Consider the following 27957-nt stretch of genomic DNA (forward strand, 5'->3'; position numbering starts at 1 on the left):
TTGTAATCATTATTTTTAAATTGCTTTTTCATAATCATTTTATACTTAAATTACATGTACATAATTATGATCATAAGTTGGTTCTAATAATTTGATGGCATATTTATCACCCCTAAAGTAAACAAACAAAAAAGACTTGTTAATTAGGTTAAACTAACAAATCAATTATTTAGGAAACAGAAGTAAAAGAGCATACCATTTTCAAATCATAGGAAGCTATTAAAGAAGTAGTGGCACATGAAACATTTAATCTGGCAGAATAATTTCAATAAACTTGGAAGCCCTAATGATGCTACAAAGTGATGGTCTAATGCAATCTTTTGAAATCAGAAGAGTCAGGTTCAAGTTCTTAGTATCACTGTCATTAAGTATTTAAATGACTATCATGCAGAAGAGAGGATGAACACAGTCTCTGCTACTACAGTTAAGGAATTAAGTCATAGTAAGGAAAAATTATTTATCCATGAGGCCCATCGACAAAGAGCTGAGGTGCCTCACTAGGTAGTGAGCTGCTCCCCACAACAGCAGGTGCTCCAGCAGGAGCGGCGTGGCTGACATCATGCATTGTAGAAACCATTTCTCCAGTGACTGAGCATGGGCTTGGTTGGCATTCTCTATAGACCCTCTGATTTCAGGTCGGCTAACACCCTTATTGCTCATACAGCTTTCTGGGGTTCTGAGCTGGCTATTCAAATGCCTTGAGTCAAAAGAGGTAGGTCTGGGCCCTGGCCGGTTGGCTCAGTGGTAGAGCGTTGGCCTGGCATGCAGGAGTCCCGGGTTCGATTCCTGGCCAGGGCACACAGGAGAAGTGCCCATCTGCTTCTCCATCCCTCCCCGTCTCCTTTCTCTCTGTCTCTCTCTTCCCCTCACGCAGCCAAGGCTCCATTGGAGCAAAGTTGGCCCAGGCGCTGAGGATGGGTCCATGGCCTCTGCCTCAGGTGCTAGAATGGCTCTGGTTACAGCAGAGCAATGCCCCAAATGGGCAGAGCATCACCCCCTGGTGAGCATGCCAGGTGGATCCCCGTGGGGCGCATGCGGGGGTCTGACTGCCTCCCTGTTTCCAACTTCAGAAAAATACAAAAAAAAAAAAAAAAAAAAAAAAGAGGTAGGTCTGTTACCTGTCTGATATCTTTCTTCTTAGAAACTCCTGCATTTTTTTGTCTGGTAAGAGATTTATTTGATTCTGGTGGGCTTGGAATATTCTGTCAATTTCCAGCCATCTTCAGTAAATTCTTTTTTTTTTTTCTGAAGCTGGAAATGGGGAGAGACAGTCAGACTCCCGCATGAGCCCGATCGGGATCCACCCGGCACGCCCACCAGGGGGCGACGCTCTGCCCCTCCTGGGCGTCGCTCTGTTGCGACCAGAGCCACTCTAGCGCCTGGGGCAGAGGCCAAGGAGCCATCCCCAGCACCCTGGCCATCTTTGCTCCAATGGAGCCTTGGCTGCGGGAGGGGAAGAGAGAGACAGAGAGGAAGGAGAGGGGGAGGGGTGGACAAGCAGATGGGCGCTTCTCCTGTGTGCCCTGGCCGGGAATCGAACCCAGGACCCCTGCATGCCAGGCCAACGCTCTACCACTGAGCCAACCGGCCAGGGCAGTAAATTCTTGAGTTATACAGATGGCCATGCCATGTCCCCTGTCACCAACTCACACACGTGATCTTTACCTCTATCTTACCTCCTCATATTCCCCAGTTTCTACTTACCCTTACCCTAAGGAACTTGTCCATAATAAATTATCTCAAGCTCAAAGCATCCATGCATTTCAAATATTAACAAAAATATACAAGGAGAGTACCTTACATTAAGTTGGAGTAAAGTTTCTAGGATTTTCTATTCAAAATAAGAATTTTTTTTACATTTAAAAATAACTGTAGGCCTTGGCCGGTTGGCTCAGTGGTAGAGCGTCGGCCTGGCGTGCAGAAGTCCCGGGTTCGATTTCCGGCCAGGGCACACAGGAGAGGCGCCCATCTGCTTCTCCACCCCTCCCCCTCTCCTTCCTCTCTGTCTCTCTCTTCCCCTCCCGCAGCGAGGCTCCATTGGAGCAAAGATGGCCCGGGTGCTGGGGATGGCTCCTTGGCCTCTGCCCCAGGCGCTAGAGTGGCTCTGGTCGCGACAGAGCGACGCCCAGGAGGGGCAGAGCATCGCCCCCTGGTGGGCGTGCCGGGTGGATCCCGGTTGGGCGCAAGCGGGAGTCTGTCTGTCTCTCCCCGTTTCCAGCTTCAGAAAAATACAAAAAAATAAAAAAATAACTGTAAAAAGTTTGGGAAGTAGAGAAAAATATAGAGACAAAGATAAAGCTCACTCATAATTCTACCATTCAAAAGGAAGTATTTGTTCTTGGTGTAAACACTTTGCATCTTTATATATATATGTGAAACAAAATTAGTATCAATGCTATAGAGTTCCACCTATTCCTTTTATTTATATACCATTATATTGTGGCCATTTCTTTCCATTGTTATGTATATTTTTTAAATGGTTACTTGATAAATGAAGATAACACATCAAGCAATCATACTGACCAATGAAATCCAGATCTCATACCAATCTCTATCATCCTTCTGACTAAAATCAGCTTTTGACTTTAAATTTTCTGTGGAAAGAGAATGCAACAAACAGCCTTAGTCCACTTATTAGTAATATTTTTCACTATATATTAAGCCATCATTCTAGTTTATTAATGCAACATGCAAACTTCTCTTTTGTCAAATAACCATACCTTACATTGGCGAGGCCAATTTTTTTTATTTAAGTCTCACCAATTTCCCTATGCAGTCAGAGTGGGTAGTGTAATTTCTGTTTCAAAAGTGAGGGAAAGGGCCCTGGCCGGTTGGCTCAGTGGTAGAGCGTCGGCCTGGCGTGCAGAAGTCCCGAGTTCGGTTCCTGGCCAGGGCACACAGGAGAAGCGCCCATCTGCTTCTCCACCCCTCCCCTTCTCCTTCCTCTCTGTCTCTCTCTTCCCCTCCTGCAGCCAAGGCTCCATTGGAGCAAAGATGGCCGGGGCGCTGGGGATGGCTCCTTGGCCTCTGCCCCAGGCGCTAGAGTGGCTCTGGTCGCAACAGAGCAACGCCCCGGAGGGGCAGAGCGTCGCCCCCTGGTGGGCGTGCCGGGTGGATCCCAGTAGGGCACCTGCGGGAGTCTGACTGTCTCTCCCCGTTTCTAGCTTCGGAAAAATACAAAAAAAAAAAAAAATGAGGAAAAGAAGTCTCAAAATGGTACACAGATTGGTCAAGGTTATTTTTTAACAGAGCTGGATAACCCCTGCTGGAGATGGGGGTTTGACCGTTCACAAGTGGAGGAGGTAGAATGCAGACCAGACTTTTTTTCTTTTCAAACTCTAATGTTCTTAACATATTACTCTATGACCTCTTACATGGTTAACTGGGCTTAATAAATATTTATTGACAAAATTACTTAAAGTAATTGAACAAACAAAAACAAATTTAATTTACTTAAAAACCAACAAAATAGACTATAACTTAACATAATAAATTTAATTATAATAACCCATCTGCCATTTAACCTAAGCATAGGTTTACCTATTGGCAGAATTTTGTCAGAATAAAATGATTAAGTAAATTTACCTAAACCATTAAAGTGTGTTTAATGAGAATATGTTTTTTTGAGTAGTCTAAAGATAGCAATAAGTAGTAAGACTAATAACAGTATCGGCCTTCTTTCACATTTGCATAGCCATTAAACAGGCATTCTGGGAATTAATAGGAGTTTTTATAGGTTCATAAACAGTGGGTCTGAGAGTTTTACCTGTGCCCCATGGGTATAAACTTCTTATGCTCCCCAATGGAATTTTGTAAAATGGGTTAGAGGAAGTGCACACTAAGGTGCTAGTCTGATGGGACCCATGTCCAGTGTGCTTGATAGCAACAGGCCTTCAGAATAATAGAAGCAATTAGTACTAAGCAGTTACCATGATTCAGACACTATATTAAGTGCCTGAACAAAAGGCTATATCAAGTGACCAGGCATAGATTTAACTTCCCTTTTTTTAGGTAAGGGAAAATAAGTTCACCTCATTTTCTGCTTTCATAGGGAAATGTGGTTTGAATGTCTGGATCTTATTTAACATATCCTGAGGATGCTATTTGCATTGAGCTGTCCTGTTTAAACAGATGGTTCTGCTCTCCTGCAGCTTGAAGAATTTTCCAGACAGCTTGTATTTTTCTGACTGACGTGGCCACACCCTTCCATGGTCGTCTAACTTAGCAGAGATCTCCCGACATCCCACTTTGTTAGCCAACCTCCTCTCCTCTTTGAGGGGATGTTCTCTCTATTCACCTCAAATCCCCATCCTCTCTTCCCTCTTCCTAGTTCCTAAGGCTGAAGGGAAGTATCCCTGGGTTTGACCCTTCCTGGCCCCTACTTTACACTGTACCCTGGAAAAATCATCTCACAAAGACTGCATCCCAGATCAGCATCTCATCCAGGGTCTCTTGTTATGTGGCCTAGGCAGGTCACTTCACCATTCTGCTCTTCAGTCTCCTCACATATAAAATGGGCATAGAAGTGTCGAGTGGTTAAAATGAGGTTCTATGTAATGAACCTGGCATATAGCAAACACTCAGTAAGGTGCCCACTGTAATTAGATTTTTATTGGCTTCCTAATCTGCACTCTTTCCTTTTTTCTGTACTGTTCCTCCTGCCACGTACCCTCTCATAAGATTTCTGACATAAGTTGTCAGAAAGAAATAGCCCTGTGATTTATTATGGCCTTTGGGGACTGTTGGAAGAATTTAGATGTACCTCATTCTTTAAACAAATCAAATTCAGAACTAAAAACAGGGAGTAGAAATCTTTCGCTAACAACCTGTCTTACTCTACTTAAAATAGATTTTTTTAAAAAAAGAATTTATCAATGACCTTTTAGGAATGCTAACTGCTCAAAGAAAGAGAAGCCCATATTTCAGATCTTTGAAGGAGTCTGATGATCATACTTGAAACTGAGATGTGTGAAAATCAACATTATTTTTTTGTGACAGTGGCAAGGAATTTAACTCTTTCTGGTTTGACTTTCAAATAGATAAATAAAGGAAATATGAAGGGAGAGGATGATCAAAGCAGCTCTTCTGCTTAAACCTCTTACTTCCTCTGATCATCAATTTACTTTTTTGACTTCGCATTAAACTCTGCCTTACTTATCCTCTTATGCCCAGTACCCCAGCACCTCAAAAACAAAATACTGAACACATAGAGGTATTTAAGGTTCTTTGGGTAAAATCACATTTTATTGATGAGAAAATAAAGACGTTCTTGCCGGTTGGCTCAGTGAATAGAGCATCAGCCCAGTGTGCGGATGTCCCAGGTTCAATCCTCAGTCAGGTCACACATGAGACTCGACCATCTGCTTCTCTTCCCCTCCCTCTCCTCATCTCTCTTCCCATCTTTCTCTCCATCTCTCTCCCCCTTCTTTCTCTCTAACCCTCTTGCAGCCAGTGGCTCAATTGATTTGAGTATCAGCCCCAGGTGCTGAGGATAGCTTGGTTAATTTGAGCATTGGCCCCAGACGGTGGTTGCCAATTGCATACTGGTTGGGGCACATGCGAAGTCTGTCTCACTATCTCCCCTCTTCTCAATTAAAAAAAGAAAGAAAGAAAAAGAAAATAAAAGCACAGAAGTATCAAAATCTTCCCATTAATACACGGTGGCAACTAAACCAGGTCCCCAGTCTTCTCTTTCTCCAATGTTCTTTTTACTTTGCTGCTTTTGAAAAAAATAAATGGTCTCAAACGGAAGGTTAAAAAGGACTTTTGTAAAAATTTTAGCTTTAAGTACATGGGGCCAGTGCTGAGAAAACCAATGACTTGGTGAAGTCAAGTAAATATTCAACTTTGGAATCCACTTAGATGTGACTCATTTTTGTGTCTCGCTGAAGAGGTTGTACATGTTGAGTTTTGTAATACCTATTTACTCCAGGCTCACAATGAGTCACCTAAAACTTAGGAATCAGATGGCTCCTTCCTGTTTATGTCTTCCTGTTTCCATTTATAGGAGGTAATAATTTTCAATTGGATTTGCTCTTCCTGGTCAAAAAGCACTAGCCCTTGAGAAGGAGTTAAGATAAAGTAAATAGCCAAGTATTAGCACAACAGTAAAACAGATTTATGTTATAGTGGTGGTAATAATGGCATTTACTAGTTGCTTAGGCATTCTTTGCAGAAATTTGCATACTGTATTTTATTTAATCTTATATAAGCTCTACCATACATAAAATAAGTTGCAAATACACATACACACACACAGACACACATCCATACATACATATGTGCTCTATATGGCATATAGATAAACGGGTTTATGGAGCAGGAAGAATGATGTTGCTCTCTCATTGGCCAGTAGTGGTCTACAATATGGCATAGGAAATAGGCACTCTATTCCGGACTGGAAACCAGACCACTTGAAATTCAGTCCTGGCTTTATACTAAATAATATATTTGAATCTTTGAATAGGTCTCCTTACCTGGTAAACCATTCAGTGGTACTCATACCTATGAAATGTCCCAGTTAAACTAAACCAGTATTTTGTCCAAGTTGAATTAAACCAGTGTTTTCTAAAATGTACTCTCCTAAATCAGGTTTGTGAAACAGGTACACATCATATGCCCTTCTTGTATATTAACAATGCAAATGATTATATCTCTTTTCTGAAGAGACTCTGAAGTGCCTGGGAAATAAATATTTTTTAATCCAGCATTTCATAGTTATTCACTGACAGAGAAAACTCTGGGAAATGTGCCACGAAGTGCTCAAACAGAAATTCCTACCAATTCTGGAAAATTCAGTTTGCTTTTAAGTAGGATTTATTGGTTGCACCTCTCATATTCTTAACTGAAGTTACTGAATATTAAAATTGCACAAGGACTTCTTAAAGATCCTGGAGTATTATACTGTCTGCCTTTTTCTCCCGTTTTCTGGACACCAACCAAAATGTTTTATATAACTCCAAAACTGAGGTAGGGAGAAGAGGAGATGGAATGTTTTTGGTCCACTTGCTGAGTAACCAGCTTGAAAGGTGAGTTAAGGATGCAGTTAGAAGGCTTCAGATTACAATCTGAATTAATTCCTCAGCACAGTCATAGTAATATAAACTCTGATGGAACCAGCTACTGAAGGTGACCTCTGGATTTGTAGTCTCAAGATCAAATAATAGTTCAAAAATGGTTCATTTATTCTACAAGAGATTTGTGCTAGGAACTCTGCTAGTCCCTGGTGATACCATAATCTTTTTTTTTTTTTAAATATGGAACGCTTCACGAATTTGCATGTCATCCTTGCATAGGGGCCATGCTAATCTTCTCTGTATCGTTCCGATTTTAGTATATGTGCTGCTGAAGTGAGCACTGATATCATAATTTTAACATGGGTCTCTGCCCTCCAGGACCTCCCAGGCCAATGGGGGAGACTGATAATTGCACAGTAACAATGCAGTTATGTAAATTCCTTAATTAGTGTATGTATGGGGTACAGAAGTAACGTGAAATAAAATTCCTTGTAGACCCTGACTAAAAGATATTTAGTCAGGTCCCTTTCCTTGATCCAGATAGTTCAGAAGAGAAGAAATTGTTTGTGGCCAGTCACCTTTTGTCTTGGCCATCATGATAACATGGTGATGATAAAGGAGAAGGCATTGTGAGATGCTATGAGAAATGGAGCTATCTCACTTAACCCCTATGTGAAGATCATCAGTCTTCTCAAAACAAGTAGATAGCCCACTGACAATGAATGCAAATGACCTTCCACCTACTTTTTAAAAAGATTTTTTCATCAAAGTGGGAGGTTAAGGCCCTCAGTAAGGTCCAAAAGCAAAGTATCCAGGTTTCCTTCCTTTCTGTCCCTAACTTTACCTGCCAAATAGTGAAATCGCCACCAACCAGTCTTGGGTCATCATGTCAGGTTAAAGGAAAAAGGGAACGTGGATCCTGGAGTACAAAGTGACACCTTGAGAAGCCATGAAGGAGAGGTGGCTTGAGCAAGGCCACCCAGCTGGTCAGGGAGAGAACTGCAAACAAGGCTTAGGGCTTCTGAACCCCATTCCTATACACGCCATTCTATTTCTATCTGTGGTGCCTCAGAAGGTTTGTGAATATTAACAATTTTTATCTATTGACTTTCATTTATTGTTTGCTGAAATAAATTACTGGGTAGAATTTAAAAAATAAAAGAATCACCAACTAACACCTTACCTTGTCATAGACAGACATTGTAAATTTACCCAACATAGACATATCTGCCAATGATTTTATCACCAGAAACCCCAAAAAGTTCAAATAATTGGGATTATTTTACTAATTTCCAAGAATATGCTTGGAACAGGTCCATGATGAACAATCAACAAATTCTGGCCAGTAGACCAAATTATCTGCTGTTTCATACATTTCAAAACAGTGAATTTTGTCACTCAGTTTTCTCTCAGAAGTGTTTCAAGAGCCCAAATGCTGCCTGACCAGGCAGTGGCGCAGTGGATAGAGCATCGGACTGGGATGTGGAGGACCCAGGTTCAAGACCCCGAGATCGCCAGCTTGAGCATGGGCTCATCTGGTTTGAGCAAGGGGTTACTCAGTCTGCTGTAGCCCCACAGTCCAAGCACATATGAGAAAGCAATCAATGAGCAACTAAGGTGTCGCAATAAAAAACTAATGATTGATGCTTCTCATCTCCATTCCTGTCTGTCTGTCCCTATCTATCCCCCTCTCTGACTCTCTATCTCTGAAAAAAGAAATGCTAAGGAGAAAGTGCAATGCTTGAGACTAATATTGAAAGGGATATCAAGATAAGATGAGTATTATTTAAGCAACAACCCTGCAGCATGCCAAGCACTTGGTAAACCAGCTCATTTCATCCTCTCAACAACTCTGTAAGATAAGCTGTCATTTTTGATCAGATGGGTCTTGACTCAAGTGGGACAGCCTTTCTACACTTTAATTTCCTCATCTATAAACAATGATGATAATAAAACCTATTCCCTTGTAGGATCCTTGTGAAACTCAGAATAATGGCTATGAACTGGTTAGCAGAGACCCAACACATAGCAGCCGCTAAATAAACCTAGCTCTTAATATGATAGTTATTCCCCAGTCTCCTCATCAAGTGTTGTAGAAGGTTGTATTTTAGAATTTCTTCTGCAACTCTAGGAGCAGGTAAGGTGAAACAAGAGTTTTCGAAGTCCTCACAGCTATGTTAATATAAATACTTTACATGACTGTATTGGGAAACTACCAGAAACATCCTAAACTCCTTTTGATTTTTTTTTTAATTTTTACAACTTCAGTAAGAAAAAGATCAAACAGCATTTAATTTAAAAGTTTCAAACTTAAACCCAGTAGTAAAGAATTGGGGAGAAAATGTTACTGCCTACTCCCCATGTGGAAAGAACAGCCTACTACCGGAATTCTAGAAACCCAATACTGATTAGTAAGATGCACAAGAAATGTGAATAACTAGAGTTTGCTAGACAGATTTGGTCTGTACTAGTTTATCCTTGATTTCTAATTAGAATTTAAAAAACAAAAGAACGCCAAAGATTTAGGAGGAGAGGGAAAACCTACTTAAACCTCACCGAGCTGTTCTTTTGTCCTTATTTATTCTTTCAATATACTGAAAGCACAGATTGTACTAACTTATGCATCCATTTGCATAGAAACAATGTAAAGTAATTCTACTGGCACAGTAATAAAAATAAACTAATTAAGTCCCATTATTTGCCCTACCCTTTAAACATTCTTTTCATTATTCAAACAAAAGTCTTAATAGTGATCGCCAATTGTAGCCTTGTATTACTAGCTTAGGCTTCCTTCAGGGATCTCAATGAACTGAATGTCTAAACTAGTTTCTTTATGATCTAAGTTCCCCAACATAGATAAGAGTATCTAATCTGATTCTTCGGGCATCACATAGTCAGTTAGGACATTTATGTGGGGGAAAAAGATGTTGTTAAGGAATGAGTCTCAGTGCACCAGAAATGCTCCTGAGTGTCATGTTCATTGTGATATAGAGAACAGGGTCAAGAATTTGGGGCCAGATGACATTAGTTTGAATATTGACTCAACCAGTTTCTAGTGATGTGACCTTTAAAGTCACTTCAACTATTAGAATCTCAGTTTTCTTATCTATAAATGGGACTACTGAATCCAACTTTGCAGGGTTACTATGAATCTTATAAAATAAATTGTTACATTTTCTACACTCTACCTTGTACTAATTCAGTAAATAACAGCTATTTTTATCATCATCTTCATCTTCTATTTTCTCTTTATCATCTTATCTGGATCAAATCAAAGGGAATAAAATTGCTGTTCCATGGTGCTCTCATGAGGACTAAATAACATATGTAAAGGTGCTTTGTTAGCTGTCAGCACAGTGTATTCTTCATGAAAATAATTAACCAACAAACTTGAGCATCTAGGAAACCCTTGCTTACTACTAAGCTACATTACAAATAATAGGGCTTACGATCTTGGAGGAAAACTAAAATTTCCTGTTGTCTGAAGAACTTATGAAGTTTCTTTACAGTTGGCTTCCAGTGCTTGGGTCTGAAGAACCATGGGATGCAGAGCCACAGATAGAGCACAGGAGATGGAAGCCAGGCAACAGCTCCTCACTGCTATCCCCTGGCAATCACTGATAGGCAGATTGTGGACTTCATGTGACGTTTGCTAGAACAGAGCAGGGGCATTCACTTATGATGCCTAGCACAGGGCAATAGAATGACTTAAGGTAAACTTATTCTCAAGTATAGCTCCAATCAAAGAACTTGTGTTAGTTGTGATAGAACACTTTGTTCCCCAGCCTTGATGTTGCCTTCCATGGACATTCCTTCCATTCCTGATTATTCTACACCAGGGAAGATGACATTAAATAAATGGTTGAAAAGTTAGGAGCAGAAATTAGCCTTTTATAACCCAGTCCTCTAGAAGTGGCCTCAACACCCTGGTTTTCAGTGGAGCCACCATAGCATTTTGTTCTTTTATTTTACAAACAGATATTTCAGGCTTGGTAGTACTTGTACTACCATTCCCCACCCATCCTTACACACAAACTTGTATGAATTTTCTACTTTTAATCTGGCTTTGACTCTTAACTCTACAGGTCCTAAACTTCTTAAAATGTAGCTGCTCTCCAAGGTTAAGTCCCCAATCTTCTCCTTTCTCCCATTATAATCTCACTTGGCAATTTCTTCTAATTTCATTGTATATAAAAAAGAATTAATTTTGGTTACATATAAAAAGCCCAAGCCTGACCTGTGGTGGCACAGTGGATAGAGAGTCAATCTGGAATGCTGAGGTTGCCTGTTCATGACCCTGGGCTTGCCTGGTCAAGGCACATATGGGATTTGATGCTTCCTGCTCCTCCCTACTTCTCTCTCTCCTCTCTAAAATAAATAAATAAATAATCTTTAAAAAATAAAAAGCACAAAATAACAATGACTTAAGAAGTTGCTTTCTGTCTATGTACATACAAAGCATCATTGCAGGCAGTTCAGGGCTAATAGGGCAGTATACAAATTTGTTAAGAAACTCAAGGCTCCTTTTTAGCACACTGATCTGTCATTCCTATGTAAGGTCCTTGTCCTCAGTGTCTCAGGGAGAGAGAGAGAGAGAGAAACATTGATTTATTTTTCACTTATTTATGCATTTTTTGGTTGATTCTTGTATGTGCCCTGACTGGGAATTGAACCCATAACCTTGGCATATCAAGACCATATTCTAACCAACTGAATTAACCAGCCAAGGCTAGAAGTTTCATCTTTTAGATACATAGCTAAAATTTTGGTTTCTAGTAATTTGAGAGAGAACGGTAGAAGGCTAAACATGGCTTCAGTGGTCAATGCTGGGCTAATAAAATCTACCTCTACATGATCTGCTCATAAGTGTAATTTTTGTTTCCACTGCATGCTTGATTTCTCCACTAACTGACCTTATCCAAAACAAAGTTCATTTATTCAATTTATGCATAAAGAAATTAATAGCTACTATTGCCCTGAAATCTGCCCATCCACACAACAGGAATAATGAAATTATGAGAGTAAGGCTCTTTCCATGCAGAGTGACACCCAACCTCCTCAGCTAGGCTTTCAAATTCCTCCATACACTGCCCTCCCTATTTTTCCAGCCTCATTTCCCACCACACACCCAGGCAGACTTAGTAATCTCCAGGAGTTCTGAACAATGCATAACTCTCTAAACCAAAGCATTCTTTTGTAACTCGATGCTCTTGTTCATTTTGTTCCCTCATCCTCTAATGCTCTTTATTTTCATCCTTTTTGTCCAAGTCATACACATTCCTCTAGGCTTGCCATAAATGCCACCTTTTCCAGTCTGGTAATTGGAATTAATGTAAATCTTTCTTCAGTTTACTCAGTAGAATGTTGTTCATCATTCTTTTATACACCCTTTATATTGTGTCTTGTCCTGTAATTATTTGTGCACATGACTATTTCTCAAACTAAACTAAAATCTCATTAATGAAGAGGGTCAGGTTTTACACACATGCTGAGATACACACACACACACACACACACTCAGAATTCAGCGCTCAACTTTTGCATGTAGTAGGTGGTTAACTCATGTATGCTGAACAAATGCATGTAAACATGAAAGTCAGTGTTTAATTAAACCATCATCTCCTGAGAACTAAAGATGTGATCCTTCTTTCTGGGAGAAAAGATGCCCTACAAATACAGACACACAGTGGAGAGTCCAGATACAAGAAATAGAAAAATTTGAAATTAGTTCTTACCTCTATCACTTACCTTCTCAGTGACCATGATCAAATGACAACATCTGTGAACTTCACTTTTTAAAAATTTGCAAAATGGAGAGATTAATAACAAATTCACACTGCTCTTATTCTTCAATGCCAACATATATAAAGTGCTTACTCTAGTGGCCAACCCATGGTAGGGGCTTAATACTTGTTAGTGTCCTTCTTCATTTCCTCCTCCTCTTGATAATAGATAGACTAACACATCTTTACCTGGAAAAATACATAATTGCCATTTTCATGTCATGAGTTTAAAAAGACTAACAAGATAACTAAAATAAAAAATTAAAAACAAAAATTTCTAACAGTCTTATTAAAACAATATTACTGAAGGAGCTCTGGTCAAGATGGAGGCATTGGTAAACACAGTACTTATACCCTCCCACAACCACATCAAAGTTACAACTAAACTACAGAACAGTTGTCATTCAAAACCACCTGAAATCTAGTTGCACACAAGTACTATAACTAAGGATATAGAGAAAAAGCTACACCAAGAGCGGTCTTTTCCAACTTCTTGGCCTGTAGAAGGCTACCTCAAAATGTGTTACATTTTTAGTTTGGGACTAAAAATGAGCAGTTAAGTTCCACAAAAATAAATTCATTACATTGACAATGCTATAAGACAGCACTTGAATGATCACTTTAACGCAGACCTTATGCTTGTGACCAGAGTGAATACCTTTGGGCAGAGAACGCCTGTGAGGATTCTGGAGGACTTGTGAGAGAGGAGTTAAGCTTCGATACAAACATCATCTCCTGTGGCTTCCTTCAAATCACTGCAAAGGATCATTTGACAAGAGCTATACCTTACCTGGGTTTCAGAAAAAATTGAAGAAAAATGAGATTTTCTCAGACAAATATCTTGAAAAAATAACCTACATCAAAACAAATGCAAATTTCATGAAAAATGATTTTATTGGAAGGAACCTAGATGTCCATCAACAGACAAATGGATAAAAAAAAGATATAGTATATATAAATACAATGGAATATTATGCAGCAATAAAAAAGAATGAAATCTTGTCATTTGCCACAACATGGATAGACCTAGAGGGTATTATTATACTACATAAAATATGTCAGGTAGAGAAAAACAAATAATGTATGGTTTCACTTATATGTGGAATCTAAGAAAACAAAACAAAAACAGGCTCATTGAAAGAGAGACCAAAAGGATGGCTAGCAGGAAGTGAGGGGTGAAAACGGTGATGGGGAATAGAGTCAATATTATTGTAATAACTACGTGTAGTCACAGGGGCTACGAGCCTTATTTTAGACTGAGTATGGTGGTCACGTTGAAAGGTATAAAAACATTGAATCCCTACATGTTATATCTGAAACTAATATAACTAATATAATATTGTATACTAACTATACCTAAATGAACAAAAGAGGAAAAAAGCAAAAGGCAAATACTTTTAAAACTTACCAAATAAAAGAGGCAAAAATTACCCAGTGTTCCATTTTTTTAACATTAAGTGATTAATATTCTAGGTGTTTATTTGTGCGTACAGACAAATCAGTCAACTATATAGATGGATAAATTATACCTGGTTTAACTGTACCAGCAGAGAGGGAGCAATCAATAGATAAATTTATAAAATTTAGTCATATTTTACATGGAATTTTAAAACTTTTTAATTCATCAAAGGAAAAGAAACATAAAAAGAAAACTCCTCAGTTTTAGAAAAAGATATTACTGGATATTATTTAAAGCCACAAAAAGTTATTTCTTAACTGCATCAGATGAGTATACAACATAATAAACAATTCAAATGCTATAGAAATGTTTACCTGAAACCTACATACTCTTATTGATCAATGTCACCCTGTTAATTTTAATTTTCTAAATAAAGTTTTTAAAAACATCAGATTTTGAGGGAAACAAAAAACATTGAGAGAAGAGAGAGAGAGAGCAAAGAACAATAAATTCCAATGAGACTTGGAACTAGGGAAGATATTACCCCTAGAGCCAATTTGGAGAAATCATGAACTTTCTGACTTTACTCTGAAATTACAAAAGCCCACATTTCTGTAATAATCAAACCAATCACTTCGTTCAAATACATATTTCTCTAACTATTTTGTAGATTCCATATCCTTCCCCACTTGATGTTAGTAACTTCATCTTCCCCACTGATTAAATAAAGTTGAAAATGACCCCTTGCTGATTTTTCTTCCTGCCAGAATTGATCAAAATCTGTCTAGGCAGTGAGCCAAACAGTCTACCTTGATTAACTTCACAAGTTGGTTCCCTTAGGATGCTCACTCATCTGTAAAACAAGAGAATTCCTGCTTCCCACTGCAAATCACCATTCTGTGGGGCATTTCTTCAAAACCCAATACCTGCTTTCTTTCAGCAAATTCTATGGAAATCAAGCATTCATCTTACCTATAAGTATTCTACTGCCAGCTTCTTCTATGCCTAAGCGCAATGATGAAATACCTACAAGCAACCTAAGCCTGTTTTCAGGTTTCATTTCTCACTTCTAAACTTAGACTTAAGATAAGAAGCACACCATTCAAATGTATGGCCATGATGCAAACCCTAGCAGGTTACTAGTTCTGTGAAGCTTATATCAAATATCACTGCTAAAATCAGAGGTGATGAGAGGTTCTTAACGACAGCTCTACAAGTTATTGCCCAGAGCTGGGGTGCCAAAGTCATTCCTTTCCTCTGTGGCTAAACCCCTGGCACTATCCAGGGAAGCAGGGGATCTTGCAGAGCAGGAGATCTGGCCTGTCCAATAGGCATGGTGGCTGCAGAGACCCTCAGCGTCATCATTCAGGGTGGGCAACTCTGGGTTTCCTCTACAGATTGTACTACTTCTACTGTTGTATTTTCCAGATGAGGCACCAAAGAGGTGAAGTAGTGTTGCCAAAGATACACAGCTTGGGCTCTGAATTCAGTTCAGTTCATTTGACCTTCTTGTTGTGAGTGCCTTCTCTTTTGTGCTTGGTGCAAGAGATATAGAGATGAACAAGACTCTTCCCTAACCCTCAGGAACTGAGCAGCTTAGAAAAAGAGACTCACAAGCAAGTCAATTGAAATGTAGCCTGCTAAGTGCAAGAATCAGACCCTGTGCAAAATAGCAACCTGGCGCCACGAAAGGAATGGGTAGCCTTCTCTGGATAGGCTCAGGAAGGGCTCCCAGACAAAGTCTTGAGTTCCAAAGAATGGATTAAAATTGCAGAATGAGTTTATGCTGATTTCCTTTTCAGTCAATGCTTAGATATTTTAAACAATGTTAAGAAAAATTCTTGCCTGAAAAATTTTATATGCACTGTGCTTGCTGTGGCAGAGTGTGTCTGCGAGAAGGGAAGGTGTTCTGGGGCCCAGCTCACAGGCAGGCTTCCAGTGAGAGGTAGGAAGGGGGAGAGGCTGAGGGAAGAAGGCTGAGTCCTCAGGATGTGGGATGACTATGATCACAGAGGAGGTTCCCATGAGAACGCCTAAGGATGCACCTGCTCTGGTGGGTGGGATGGGCAGGTGTGCTACCACCTGCCAGCTATCAGCTCCTTTCTGAGCACCTGCTGGAGGTTTCGGCTCTGTGACCTCATAGCATGCTGCACTAATTACTATAGAGCACACATCGCATTCAATCTTAACTATATTCAGGCCTCTGCCCTGGCTGTTCCTTCTTCCTAGAACACTTACTTGCCTTAGACTTCTGCATGTCTGACTCCATCACCTCCTTGCATCGATGTGTCTTTCTCAGTGAATCCTACTTTCACCACCACATGTAACTCAACCCCATCTCAAAATTCTGATCCCCTCACCCTGCTCTATTTTTACCTTTTTTCATAACAATGATCAACACCTAACCTATCATACTACTTATTTATTTATTGTTTATTTTTATTGCTCATGTCCTCTCACTGGCATATAAGCTCTATGAAAGCTGGAATTTATGTTTTCAATCACTGATAGGCCCCAAGCTCCTAGAGCAGCCGCAACCCACAGGTTGAGAACCTCTGTCCTAGAGTCATCACTGGTACATACTCCATAATGTTTTGCTAAATGGATAAATGAATAAGTCAGTAGCTGAATGAATATACCTCTTACCTAGATTCTCAAACATTAAGCTCCGTGAGGACAGAAAGCAAGCTCCTGTTCCCTTCTGAGTCCTCAGTAAATGACATAGTCACTGGCACATTGTAGGTAATCTATAAATAATAATGCATTTAATATTGAAATGTCTTTTATCTCAGTCATATATGTGGAAATAAAATCATATCCTAAACTCAGTGTTTTCACCTGGATGAGGAAAAACCATCTCCTGTCCCCTCTCTCTACCTTCACTCAGTAGGAGAGAATGGGAGTCTTTATCTCACATACATGAGATTTTTGAGGCAAAGTTTTCCTTAACTCCAGATCTTCTCTTACCTCAGTCCAAGAGTCTGGTTTAGTGGTAAACCACCACGAAGGACTAGAGGGAGTTATGTGAAATGTTTTTGGATGTGTATCTCCCCTTTTTTATATGTTCATGGAAGAAGTGAACTTTCTCCAACACCTCTTCTCAGCCAGGTCACCATGTAAGCTGATATTACCTGTCAGTTGGTAAATACTTACTTAACTGAAAGTGTTGTTGGCTTGCTTTGTTTGTGTTTCAGTAACACTAGAAAAAGGGAATGAAATTTACAGGGTGGAAATTCAGATTTGACTCAATTGACAAACATTGAGTACTTCTGAAAGCTCTTGTATATGTTATTCTCATAAGGAGTCTGTTGGACAGACGTTCTTGCCCCTCGTTCTGCACCTCTGGAAGTCCAGTACAGACCACTGCTTCAAGGGAAGAGCCACCACTGGAACCCAGGACTATCTGACATCCATGTCACATGATCTTTATGAGTCTTCTATACAGACACTTAAAGGTTTGAATGATAATTGTGTATCAGCAACAATGAAATTCCATATCAAGATATATCTTCTTTCTCTCCCCTGCAAGCTTACTGATTTGTGGCAGTAATATTCTAAAGAGAGAATACCAAAGCCTGGTTTACATTTCTAGCTCAGATCAGAAATAAAAGGCTGTGTCAGCCTTTCAGAAATATATTGATTAATATCCTTGGTTGCCTAATCAACAAGGCTGGAACATAAGAGCATTTATAACTGTCATGAAACCTGGGCTGTTCATCCCGGACGTGTTCCTCTTTCCCATATTTCATTCTCTGAGTATCCAGCTGATAGCACTGGGAGAGAAGATAATGATTTTGAGATGATTGATTATTTCAGCCTCAGCCAACCCTGAAACCTGGAGCATTAGTCACCGTGGTCTGATGAGCCCTGCCTGGGCAGGTTCACCTCTGCTTCCCTCAGATGGGGGCCTGTCAGTTGGAATTTCATTGTAAACCAACCTGACAGATGCTAGGGCATCCTGAGAGAGGTGGCAGGCTGCAGCGGGCCCCGTCCCTGGAGACTCAGATGATGAGTTGTCGGAAATGATCAACATGCATGCCTCTCGACAGGCAAAGTTGGCTCACACCAGGTCCCTCAGGGAATCCGAAGCACTGGAGATGCAGGAGAGACAGAGACAGAGATGCTGCTGCTGGAGGTGATGCTTCTTCCCCAATTATACTCAAAGTGCCGCAGCTACAAAAAGGTGCAGGCTATGAGGACCTCTGGTTGGTGCCCAATTAGTTCCATCTTCCATCCTGACAGTGACTGCCTGATTCCTTGGGTACAGTAGAAATTGACATTTTCTCAACACCCTCCTAATATAGGAGGAAGCAGTCCTATGTTTCTCTAAAGGACACAAACCTGCTTTTTAAGGTTATTGGTGATTAAATGATATAACCCATGTGATACCACAGTCTACGGCACATAGTGTATTCACCTTTTTATAAAATGGGAACAATGCCTGTATTATAAGGGGTATCTTTGGAATCATAGATAATAAATTCCTAGAACAGTACCCAATAAGAGAGGTTTACTGTGTGCTCAGTAGTCACTCAGTAAACAATGGCATCTTGGCCAATGGCCTCTTAGCAAGGATTGACAGAGGCTACTGTGTATGAATTCCATTAAGACTGATTTGCTCCTGGCTTTATCCTTTTCACTGCAGACAATTCATTATTGAAATAAATGGGGTAATAAGTGGCCTTGCCAGATCTCAATGAATCTGAACATAATGATTCGCCCACAGGGGTGTAGGTCTTATGGTCCCTCAAGGAGATGTGAGAAGTGATCAGTACAGAGCTGTGTGTCTCTCCACCCTGGATGTGCTCTGACTTGGGAGACTGGACTGTCTGGCTGTTGCCCGTATGTGCAGCTCTCCTAAGAAAGTCAGAAAGCCTGTGCCTAATGCCGCTCAGGCCTGCCTTACCTATTGTTTCCACAGGAAAGGAAATAAACTGTTGTGTTCCAGGGATTGCCCTATAACAAGTATCAGTGACAGATTGAATAATAGAAAATAACTTATTAATATGTGGTACACTCTGTGGATAGGAGGAATATGAACCTTCCTCATCCTACGTGCTTGGACCAACTAGAATCTGCAAATGTTAAAAATCCCCATACAGATTGATATAAGAGTATATAAGAGGGCCAGTTAACTCCCAGTAAGGGCATGGGGAAGGGAGAAGGAGCAGTTCCAGGATTGATGGAGGAGATGACAGAGAGTGGTTTTCACAATACAAACACAATTCCATGAGGCACATAGTAATAGCACATGGAACATTACCTCAGTTTCCCAAAAGGTCTTGCAGGACAAAGGCGTGGAGCATGTCAGTTGAAACACAAATTAGAGAATGTGGCCCTGGCCGGTTGGCTCAGCGGTAGAGTGTCAGCCTGGCGTGTGGGAGACCCGGGGTTCGATTCCCGGCCAGGGTACATAGGAGAAGCGCCCATTTGCTTCTCCACCCCCCCCTTCCTCCCTGTCTCTCTCTTCCCCTCCCGCAGCCAAGGCTCCATTGGAGCAAAGATGGCCCAGGCGCTGGGGATGGCTCCTTGGCCTCTGCCCCGGGCGCGCTGGAGTGGCTCTGGTCGCGGCAGAGCGAAGCCCCGGAGGGGCAGAGCATCGCCCCCTGGTGGGCAGAGCGTAGACCCTGGTGGGCGTGCCGGGTGGATCCCGGTCGGGCGCATGCGGGAGTCTGTCTGACTGTCTCTCCCTGTATCCAGCTTCAGAAAAATACAAAAAAAAAAAAATAGAGAATGTTTTGGCCTGTTAATTATATAGAAAGTAAAGCACAAAAACTTGACACTTACTCAAGATCACACAGTAAGATTATGTTGATGCCAGAACTAGAACCCTGTCATCCTAGTCCCATCCAAGTTTCTTTCTACTTCCAGGTTGCCTTCTCTGTTTTTGAAATGCTTATCAAATTTATAAGTGCGTGAATGAATGCTTTTACAAAGAGAAAACAATTGGAAATTGATCATTTATATAGTAAAAGCAGCTTAAGGTCAGATCTCTTGCTCCCTGCCCTACACCCCCAGGTGGGAAAATGTTTACTATATATGCATTTAATATCATATTTTAAAGATATCATATCACATTCTCCCTCCAATATTGTAGAAATAATATGAAAGGAGTGAAGTAAAAAAAAAACAGTGGTTAGCAGTTCTTGTGCTAAATGTTTTTCCTATGTCATCTCATTCAATCTTTGTAAATACTCTGAGATTTAGGAACGATTTGTAAATACTCTGAGATTTAGGAACGATTAAGACCATTTTATAGAAAAACTAAAGCTCAGATGATTCTTCTCAGAGACATTCAGGAAGAAGTGGACTCGCTTAAATGTGTTTCTTTGTTCCAACCTCTATGCATTTTGAACTATCCTGAGCCACTTGCCTTCACAATGGAACATGTGCATACAAGCCAGGCACAGTGGGATGGCACAGACAGCCAACTTTATCTAACTGCTTTTGTTCTTTCTCCTGCTGCATGAAAAGGTGAGAACCAGGTTTCTTCTCATAAAGCAGAGGCCTCAACTTCAACAGACAGGAAATTGAGTTGAGGCACTCTGTTTCTTGGATCTTAAAGTTGTCATGGAAACTGAGGCTTCTCCAGCCCAAACAAATTTCAGCACAGGAGGGAGTAATTTGCTGGTTCATTTGTTTCTTTGTAAATGCATTTGCAAAGACTGGATCTGGAAGCTTTTCTGACCTCCAGAAGCCTCAGATGCAGCAGAGGAGATGAGACGCATTCCCAGTCCTGAAAGGGCTTCCCAAGAGAGGAGCAAGCGGACTGCTTTACAACTTAAGAAAAGGAAAAAGCTGCTGCTTTAGTGTGTCAGTTTCCTTATTGGAAAAGAGGGACAATAATATAATATGATTTTTGTGAGAATTGGATGAAATATAAATATAAGAAATTAATGTCTTAAGTTTTTTATTTGCAAAGTAGAAATAATCACACCCATATTTCAACTATTTACAGGGATTCAATGAGGTGAAATCATGTAAAGAAAAGGTACTTTGCACATGGCCTGGCCAATAATAGGTACTCAGTAAGTTGTTATTGTTGCTGACTAGTTTTTTATCCAAAGAATCTTTGAAAGGATCATCAAACTGGTGGCCTTTGCCTTCTACCTGCCCTCTATTAAGTCCTGTTGTTTTGTGTCCTCTGTTATAGTTTCCTGTTACTGCTATAAAAAATTACCTTCCTCCATTTCCAAATGCAGCAATGGCAGTCTGGCCCTTCTCATATTGCATCTCTCTGACCTATTCTGTTGTAAAGTAGCATACCTTAATTCCATAGGTTATGTAGAGACACCAAGGCAGAATACAGAAGAATTTATAAGAGGAGATTTATTAATAAGCCAGCTGCATATGACTTACTCGGGGTATAGGTGACCCAAATTGTGTAGCGTTGAATATAGCTATGAGGCTAGTTATATACACTTGATCACATACAGGTTGGGGGAAAAAAAGAAGGCTTACATGATGTCAGAGGATAATTGTTTGTAAATCATCCATTAAGGAGAAAGAAAGGGGAGAGGAAAGGGCTACTTAAATTTTTCTTCCTTCTCCCACATTCCTGGCTGGCTGTTTACCTTCTTCCTCACAGGTGTGGGGAAGAGAGGGGGTCCAAGTCTCCTTCCTTCTTCCATTCAAAACCTAGTACAAAAACCTCTCTATTTACAAAATAATAGCCCTTCCTAAGCATAAATGCAGTTGGGCATCTTGAGCTGGTGTAAATCACACACAAGTATAAAAATCATATTTACAAAATTTCTCTGAATGTTTGGCCTAAATCATGAAATGCCTTTTAAGCCTCTTAGTAAAAAGGGAGTTTCTTATGGCCCTGTGAGTCCCCTCCACCCTTGGCATTCTGCTCTACCAGTCTTACAGTGGTTCAGCCAAAATCAAGCCCCTAACACAGAAAAAAAAAATAGTATTATGATCTATGATTACTAAATGTTACTGCAGTCTAAGCCCAGTAGAGAGTGTGAGTGCTTTCGGTTGGAGAGAGTCATTTGCAAAAACAATGAGCTGTGTAGCAGGAAGTTCACAGGCCTTGCAGAGGCAGAAAGGTTTTGAGTTGAGCCCTGCTCCACCACTTGATAACTTGATAGCTGGTGTGACTCTGGACATATTGCTTGGATTATCCAAGTCTATATTTCTCATATGTAATACAGGGTTGCTATATGCATTGCAGGGCAGTTTTGAGAACTGAATGTATACTTCATAAACTACTCATACCTCTCTCTCCTGGAGTCTAGTCCATGGTGTCAGTGTGTGTGTGTGTGTGTGTGTGTGTGTGTTCATCAGATCACAAAATCCTTGGACATCTGGTCTAAGTACACTATTTCTAATCGAGACTTCCAAGCTGGGCTTTAGATTCAGACACATCTATTTATATTTGAATCCTGTTTCTGCCACATAGTAGCTTTTTTTCATTTCAACTCTGAGTTTCATTTCCTTTATAAGATTCAAAATGCTTACATGGCAAGATTGCTATCAGAAATAATAAAGTGAAATTCATTCTATGTTGGTGTTGGGCACTTTGCATGCATCATCCCATTGTTGTATGTCTATAACAGTCTTTTGAGTTAATGCCATCATCATCTGCATTCCATCGATGAGGGAGTGGTCATCTATGATTAAGAGGCCATATAAGAGATTAAGTAACATATCTCCTGAAATTCACAACTAGGAATGGTAGAGTTAGGACTTAAACCCAGGTCTCTTCTCTCTCCAAAGCTTGGCATATAACCCGTATGCTGCCTCCCTACCTAGTAAATTGAGACTTGAATATTGTCTTTAGCACATTGTGGGCACTTAATAAGCACAGTTTCAATTAGGTACCCAAATATCTCAGAGCCGCATTCCCCAGCCATCAGGGAGAGCAGCTTTACTCTTCCCTTACTACACTTCCCTGGTTGGCAAGGGGCCACCACACATTGAAATGCAGCTGGGGACAGGAGGGATGGGAGAACTATTGCATTATTCATGTCTAATTCTACTGGTCTAATGGACGTGTGAAAAGTGCCCTGGATGGAAAGTGTGAGTCTTAATGGCATTTTATAAAAGTTGCTGTGATTAATTATCACATAAAACAAATTAACAACAGCTTATTGCTTTTTAAATTAGGTGATGGGGCATTGGAGCATTTTTCTCAGACATGAAGATTCATTAATATCCAAAGGAGCCAGATACTACTGTAATGTGTCAGCTGCTTGTTTTTTAGGGACCTGACAAGTCTGAATCAGTGTAATCCTAGAGGGGAAGATTGTCTGAGATAAATAGCGCTTATGAAAAGAGTGGGTCACTGAGCCCCTTCCTTGAGGACCCAGTTGCTGACAGCCAGATCGGGATTCTTGGGAATAGAATGGAGCACACTGAATGAGTGTTTGACCTGGTGGGGTCACACAGTTAAACAGATGTAAACCAAGGCAGTCTGACACCAGAGCCTGCCTTCTGAGCTACCACCTGCCAGGTTTTCTGATGGCTTTTCTACCTCCGCTTCCTCCACTTGACATGCAGAAGGATCCTGGAGCTCATCCAGAGCTTTGAGGAGTTTGAGGATAAGAAATACTATAATAAGAACTGAATGGTAAGGGAGCTTCAGGGCCTTGGAGGGGAGAGGTGGTCAGCTCTAAGGGAAGACTGACGGTTCCTGGAGCTGCAAAGTTGTGAGCGTGGCCAGAGGGTGACAAGATGGGAAATTGAGCTGGGTAATGAAATGGCCAAGAGTGTGGATTTTGGAGTCAAACAGACCTTAGATTTAGATTCTACTACATGAGTACATGTGGCCTGGGGCAGGTCCCTTAACTTCCTGAATCCCCTTTCCTCCTATGTAAAACAAATAAAAATGTTTACCTTTAGGGTTGCTGTGACGTCAAATAAGACAGTGTGTACAAAGTGTTAGGCCCCCTCGTATGGGCCTCAGTAGAGGTTACCATCATGGTTATCATCCTTGCCACCTTGTCACCACCTCTACCACCTCCTGGATTGAGGGCGGACGAGGTAACAAATATTGAGCTGGGACTCGGGGTCAGGAGACCAGAGCCTCAGCCCTAGGTTCTGCCCCAGAGTCCTGTAGCCTGGGGTTAGTCAGTGGGCCTCGCCAGATACATCCCTCGGCTATGGAAGGGAGATAGCACCAAGTTCATCAGACCTTCTTGGTATGGTTGGATTGAAGTAGTGTATGGGAATATGCTTTACAGTGTATAGAATGAGACAACTCCCGGGGTCAGTGATTCACTAGGAGCGCTCACAGGCCTCAGCCTCGTCATACGCACAGCTATGATTTATTACAGTGAAGGATTCGAAGCAAACTCAGCACAGGAGAGGAGCATGGGTTGAAGTCCAGAGAAGACTGGGTGTGAGCTTCCCAGAGTCCTCTCCCAGGGCAACCACACAGGACACACCCAGTTCTTCCAGCAACAGATTGTGACAGCAGGTGTAAAATATCATTTACCAAAGGAGCTCATTAGAGACTCAGGGTCCAGGCTTTTTACTGGGAGCTGGTCACATAGGCACCTTCTGCCCGGCACATTTCCTGACTCCCAGAAGAAAAGCAAATGTTCAGCATAATGTTGCTGTTTACACAAACCATTCGGGCCCAGCAAGCCGTTCTGAATAGGCAGTGGTGAAAATCTTCTCGAAATGCAAGCTCCCCAGACATCAGCCAAGGCCCACCCTTACAAGCAGGTCTTTTTTAAGATAACACCCTAGAAGGTGGAGGGTTGCTATGTTAGCTACTTTTTGCACAGAGTAACATTTGTAGAAAAAATTTTATGAATGCACACTCCAAAGGGAAAGGGGAAATGACAACAATGACAGTTCATACCGACTGGTGGTCACTGTGTGCCAGACGCTGCTGTGCGTGCCTCCCACATGTGGCCGTATGTAGCATGTCATGCATGCAGTTCCTTGGGGGAGGCGCTGTCACCATCACTGTTACAGAACCTAAGGGAGGTTAAGTAGCTTGCCTGTGTAACCAGCTGTTTGACTAGCAGGAAGTCACAGACCAGGACAGGGCCCTTAGCAGTGTGTCCTCTCAGTCTATACTCCTGACCCTTGTATTACACTCTGCCACACTGCACCCACCGGGGCTGGGCGCTGTTTGTGTTTGTTATTTTATCGATGCTCACAACAGCTCCATGTGAATATAGTTAGTGGACTAGTTTTGCATTGAAAAAAACAAAAAAAAAACCCTGTGGCTCAGGAATGTTAATTTATGTCACATCACCCTGCCAGAGGAGTGACAGTGTCCAGAGGGGGCCTCTGCCCTCTCCCAGCCCCAGAGCTGGATTAAGGTCGTTGGAGGCCCAGGGCGCAGAAGAAAATATTGGGCCCCTTAAAAAAAAAGGAGAGAGACAGGGGAAATAACAATACGTGTTAACCATATTTTTAAATAAATAAAAAATATTATGTACTATTCATGTTAAAATTGCACATATGAAACCAAACTTGGTGTCATTAGAAAAAAGTGGAAAGTTGGGGTTTTGCGGGGCCCTTCAGAAGTCGGGGCCCAGGGCGCATGCCTGGTGCGCCCGCCGTTAAATCATCTCTGCCCAGCCCTCCTTGCCTGGCAGGGGCTATATTGGAAGTTTTGGTACGGAACATGCAAATGAGTCATCCTGGGAGCTGGGACCTAAAAACTCCCCGCATATTCCTCACGTGGGGGCAGAGTTCACGGAGAAGGAGTTGTGTTGCAGGCAATTCAACTTTTCCTGAATTATTTCAGAGCTTTCGATGCTGTCTTCAACTCGTTTTGGTTGCCATGACAGCAGATGTGACATTGCTTTCATACAGGCAAAAAAAAAAAAAAAAAAAAAAAGAAGAAGAAGAAGAAGAAGGAAAAGGACTACACCTGGTCCTCAGTGATATTAGAAAAAGCTGTGTCCCGGATCTAGCTAGTCTTTCTTGCGTAGTGGTTGCAGCCTAGGGGAAATCTTAGAATGGAATCCAAGGGGCAGAAACAGGGAGATGGCAAACTCTATTCTTCCAGAGAACTTGTATGCTGCATGTGTGGGGTGGTGGTTTGTGAGAGTGGGGGATATGGCAGGAGGGGGACAATAGGGACTGAGACAGACTGTCATCCCCTGAAGGCAACAGCAGGTTTTGAAAGTCTCAGCCATCATAGCCATCGTTTTAATTACGTTGGGCTTTGTTGGGCTGTGAATGCTCTTTGGTGGGGAAGGCACAATACATAAAGCAAGAATTACAGTACAAAGTGTTAACTATGATGATGAGGCAAACTCAGCATTCTATAAAAGCAAAAAGATGTGTCTTTGTATTATTTTGATCTATGTGTACACACATGAACATAGGTGTATATATTTGCATTGTTGCATTTTAAGCATTCATGCCATTGTATTAACCTCTGCAACCATCAATTTTATTGATGGTCCTATATTCCAGTTGAGTGGTGGGATCACTGTGAGTGGGTATTTAAGTTGTTACCTTTTTTTCCTTATTACAATGGAAAGAGTTCTACAGACTGATACACCTGAGAGGATCTATTCGTGAAACAGATTAGAAAAATACCCATGTTTCTCCTCCTTGTTTCCTTCTTTTTAATGACTACACTGTCTTTACCATCTCCTGTCATCACCTTGTCACAAATGATTGTCTCCAAGAAAAGCTCCCCCACTTTCAGGAGCCCATAGCCTCCTCCTGTAACCACCAAAGAGAATCAAGAACTAACTTCAATTTGTGACCAAAGCAGTGGGAATATGGACTGCAATGTGGGAGTTAGTCCTGAGAGCCAAATGAGGGGTTCTCAAGGCATGGTGAGTCCTAAGTCTGTGCTCCATGGATTCCTAACAATGTCCTCTCTTGTTATTGCCTCCAGAGCCATGTTTGACTATGACAAGAGCAAGGACAGTGGGCTGCCCAGTCAAGGACTTAGTTTTAAATATGGAGATATTCTCCACGTCATCAACGCCTCTGACGATGAATGGTGGCAAGCCAGGAGGGTCACCCTGGAGGGAGACAGTGAGGAGATGGGGGTCATCCCCAGCAAACGGAGGTAAGAACACCTTTTCTACTTCAGAGCACTTGCTTTTCAGCCATCCGGGGAGTAGAGATGAGGGAAGGCGAAGATGTGGCAGACTGTTCACACAGTATCTATTTGTGTGGGATCGTCAGTCTGTGGGAAAGTTGTTAGTGGTGACAGGTGACATAAAATAAAGATTCTCACTGTCTTCACATTAGGGCTTTACCAAAGCTGGTGACTGTGATAAGGCATAAAGGAAGAAAGAGGATCTGCGTACACGTCTTCCTAAAACATTTACCACCATTCACATTTCCAAGATGATGCATATCAGCTTGTATGTTGACTTACAAACTCAGAGGGCTTATTCCAAAGGTTCAAAACATAACAATTTCATAGAAAGGCTGGGTCAAAGCCAAATAAAGTAGATTGTGTACTAAGCTAAGGCCCTGGCTATGGATCCCCTCCAAATAGCACAGGCAAAAAACGAAAACCCTCCATTCCAAATTTAGATGCTTGAAATATGAGCTGTCAAATATCAGGTGAGGTCCAAAGATGGGATTTACAACTGTTCTTCACTCTCTGAATCACTCCTGTTCCCCACCCTTCCCTACAACTTTCCAATCCCACTCAGGTATTTAGTTCTCTATGTTTCCTAAGTTGAGAGTATGATGCTCTTTCTTTTCTAAGCATTGTTCAGCTCTGCTTTTGAAAGGCAGGAGTCTACTTCAGAACAGCCAACTCCTTCATCTGCCCAGTGGCTTCTATCATCGCCACCAGGAAGGAGCTTTC

General features: G+C 41.3%; 1 protein-coding gene and 1 non-coding gene across 22 annotated transcripts in view; one reads left to right on the plus strand and one right to left on the minus strand.

Annotated features, from left to right (window-relative positions):
* Positions 1-27957, plus strand: part of DLG2 (discs large MAGUK scaffold protein 2) — a 2196962-nt gene that overhangs the window by 2099342 nt on the left and 69663 nt on the right. For all 21 annotated transcript variants that reach the window (XM_066248982.1, XM_066248991.1, XM_066249001.1 and 18 more), the window contains one exon: positions 27025-27201. In XM_066248982.1, coding sequence (XP_066105079.1) covers positions 27025-27201 — 177 coding nt within the window. The remainder of the gene's footprint in view (positions 1-27024; positions 27202-27957) is intronic.
* On the minus strand, positions 7251-7357 carry LOC136321611 (U6 spliceosomal RNA). The gene has a single exon (XR_010728757.1). It is a non-coding gene; the product is annotated as a U6 spliceosomal RNA (small nuclear RNA).

Source organism: Saccopteryx bilineata, chromosome 1 (genome assembly GCF_036850765.1).
Source record: "Saccopteryx bilineata isolate mSacBil1 chromosome 1, mSacBil1_pri_phased_curated, whole genome shotgun sequence".
NCBI lineage: Eukaryota > Metazoa > Chordata > Mammalia > Chiroptera > Emballonuridae > Saccopteryx > Saccopteryx bilineata.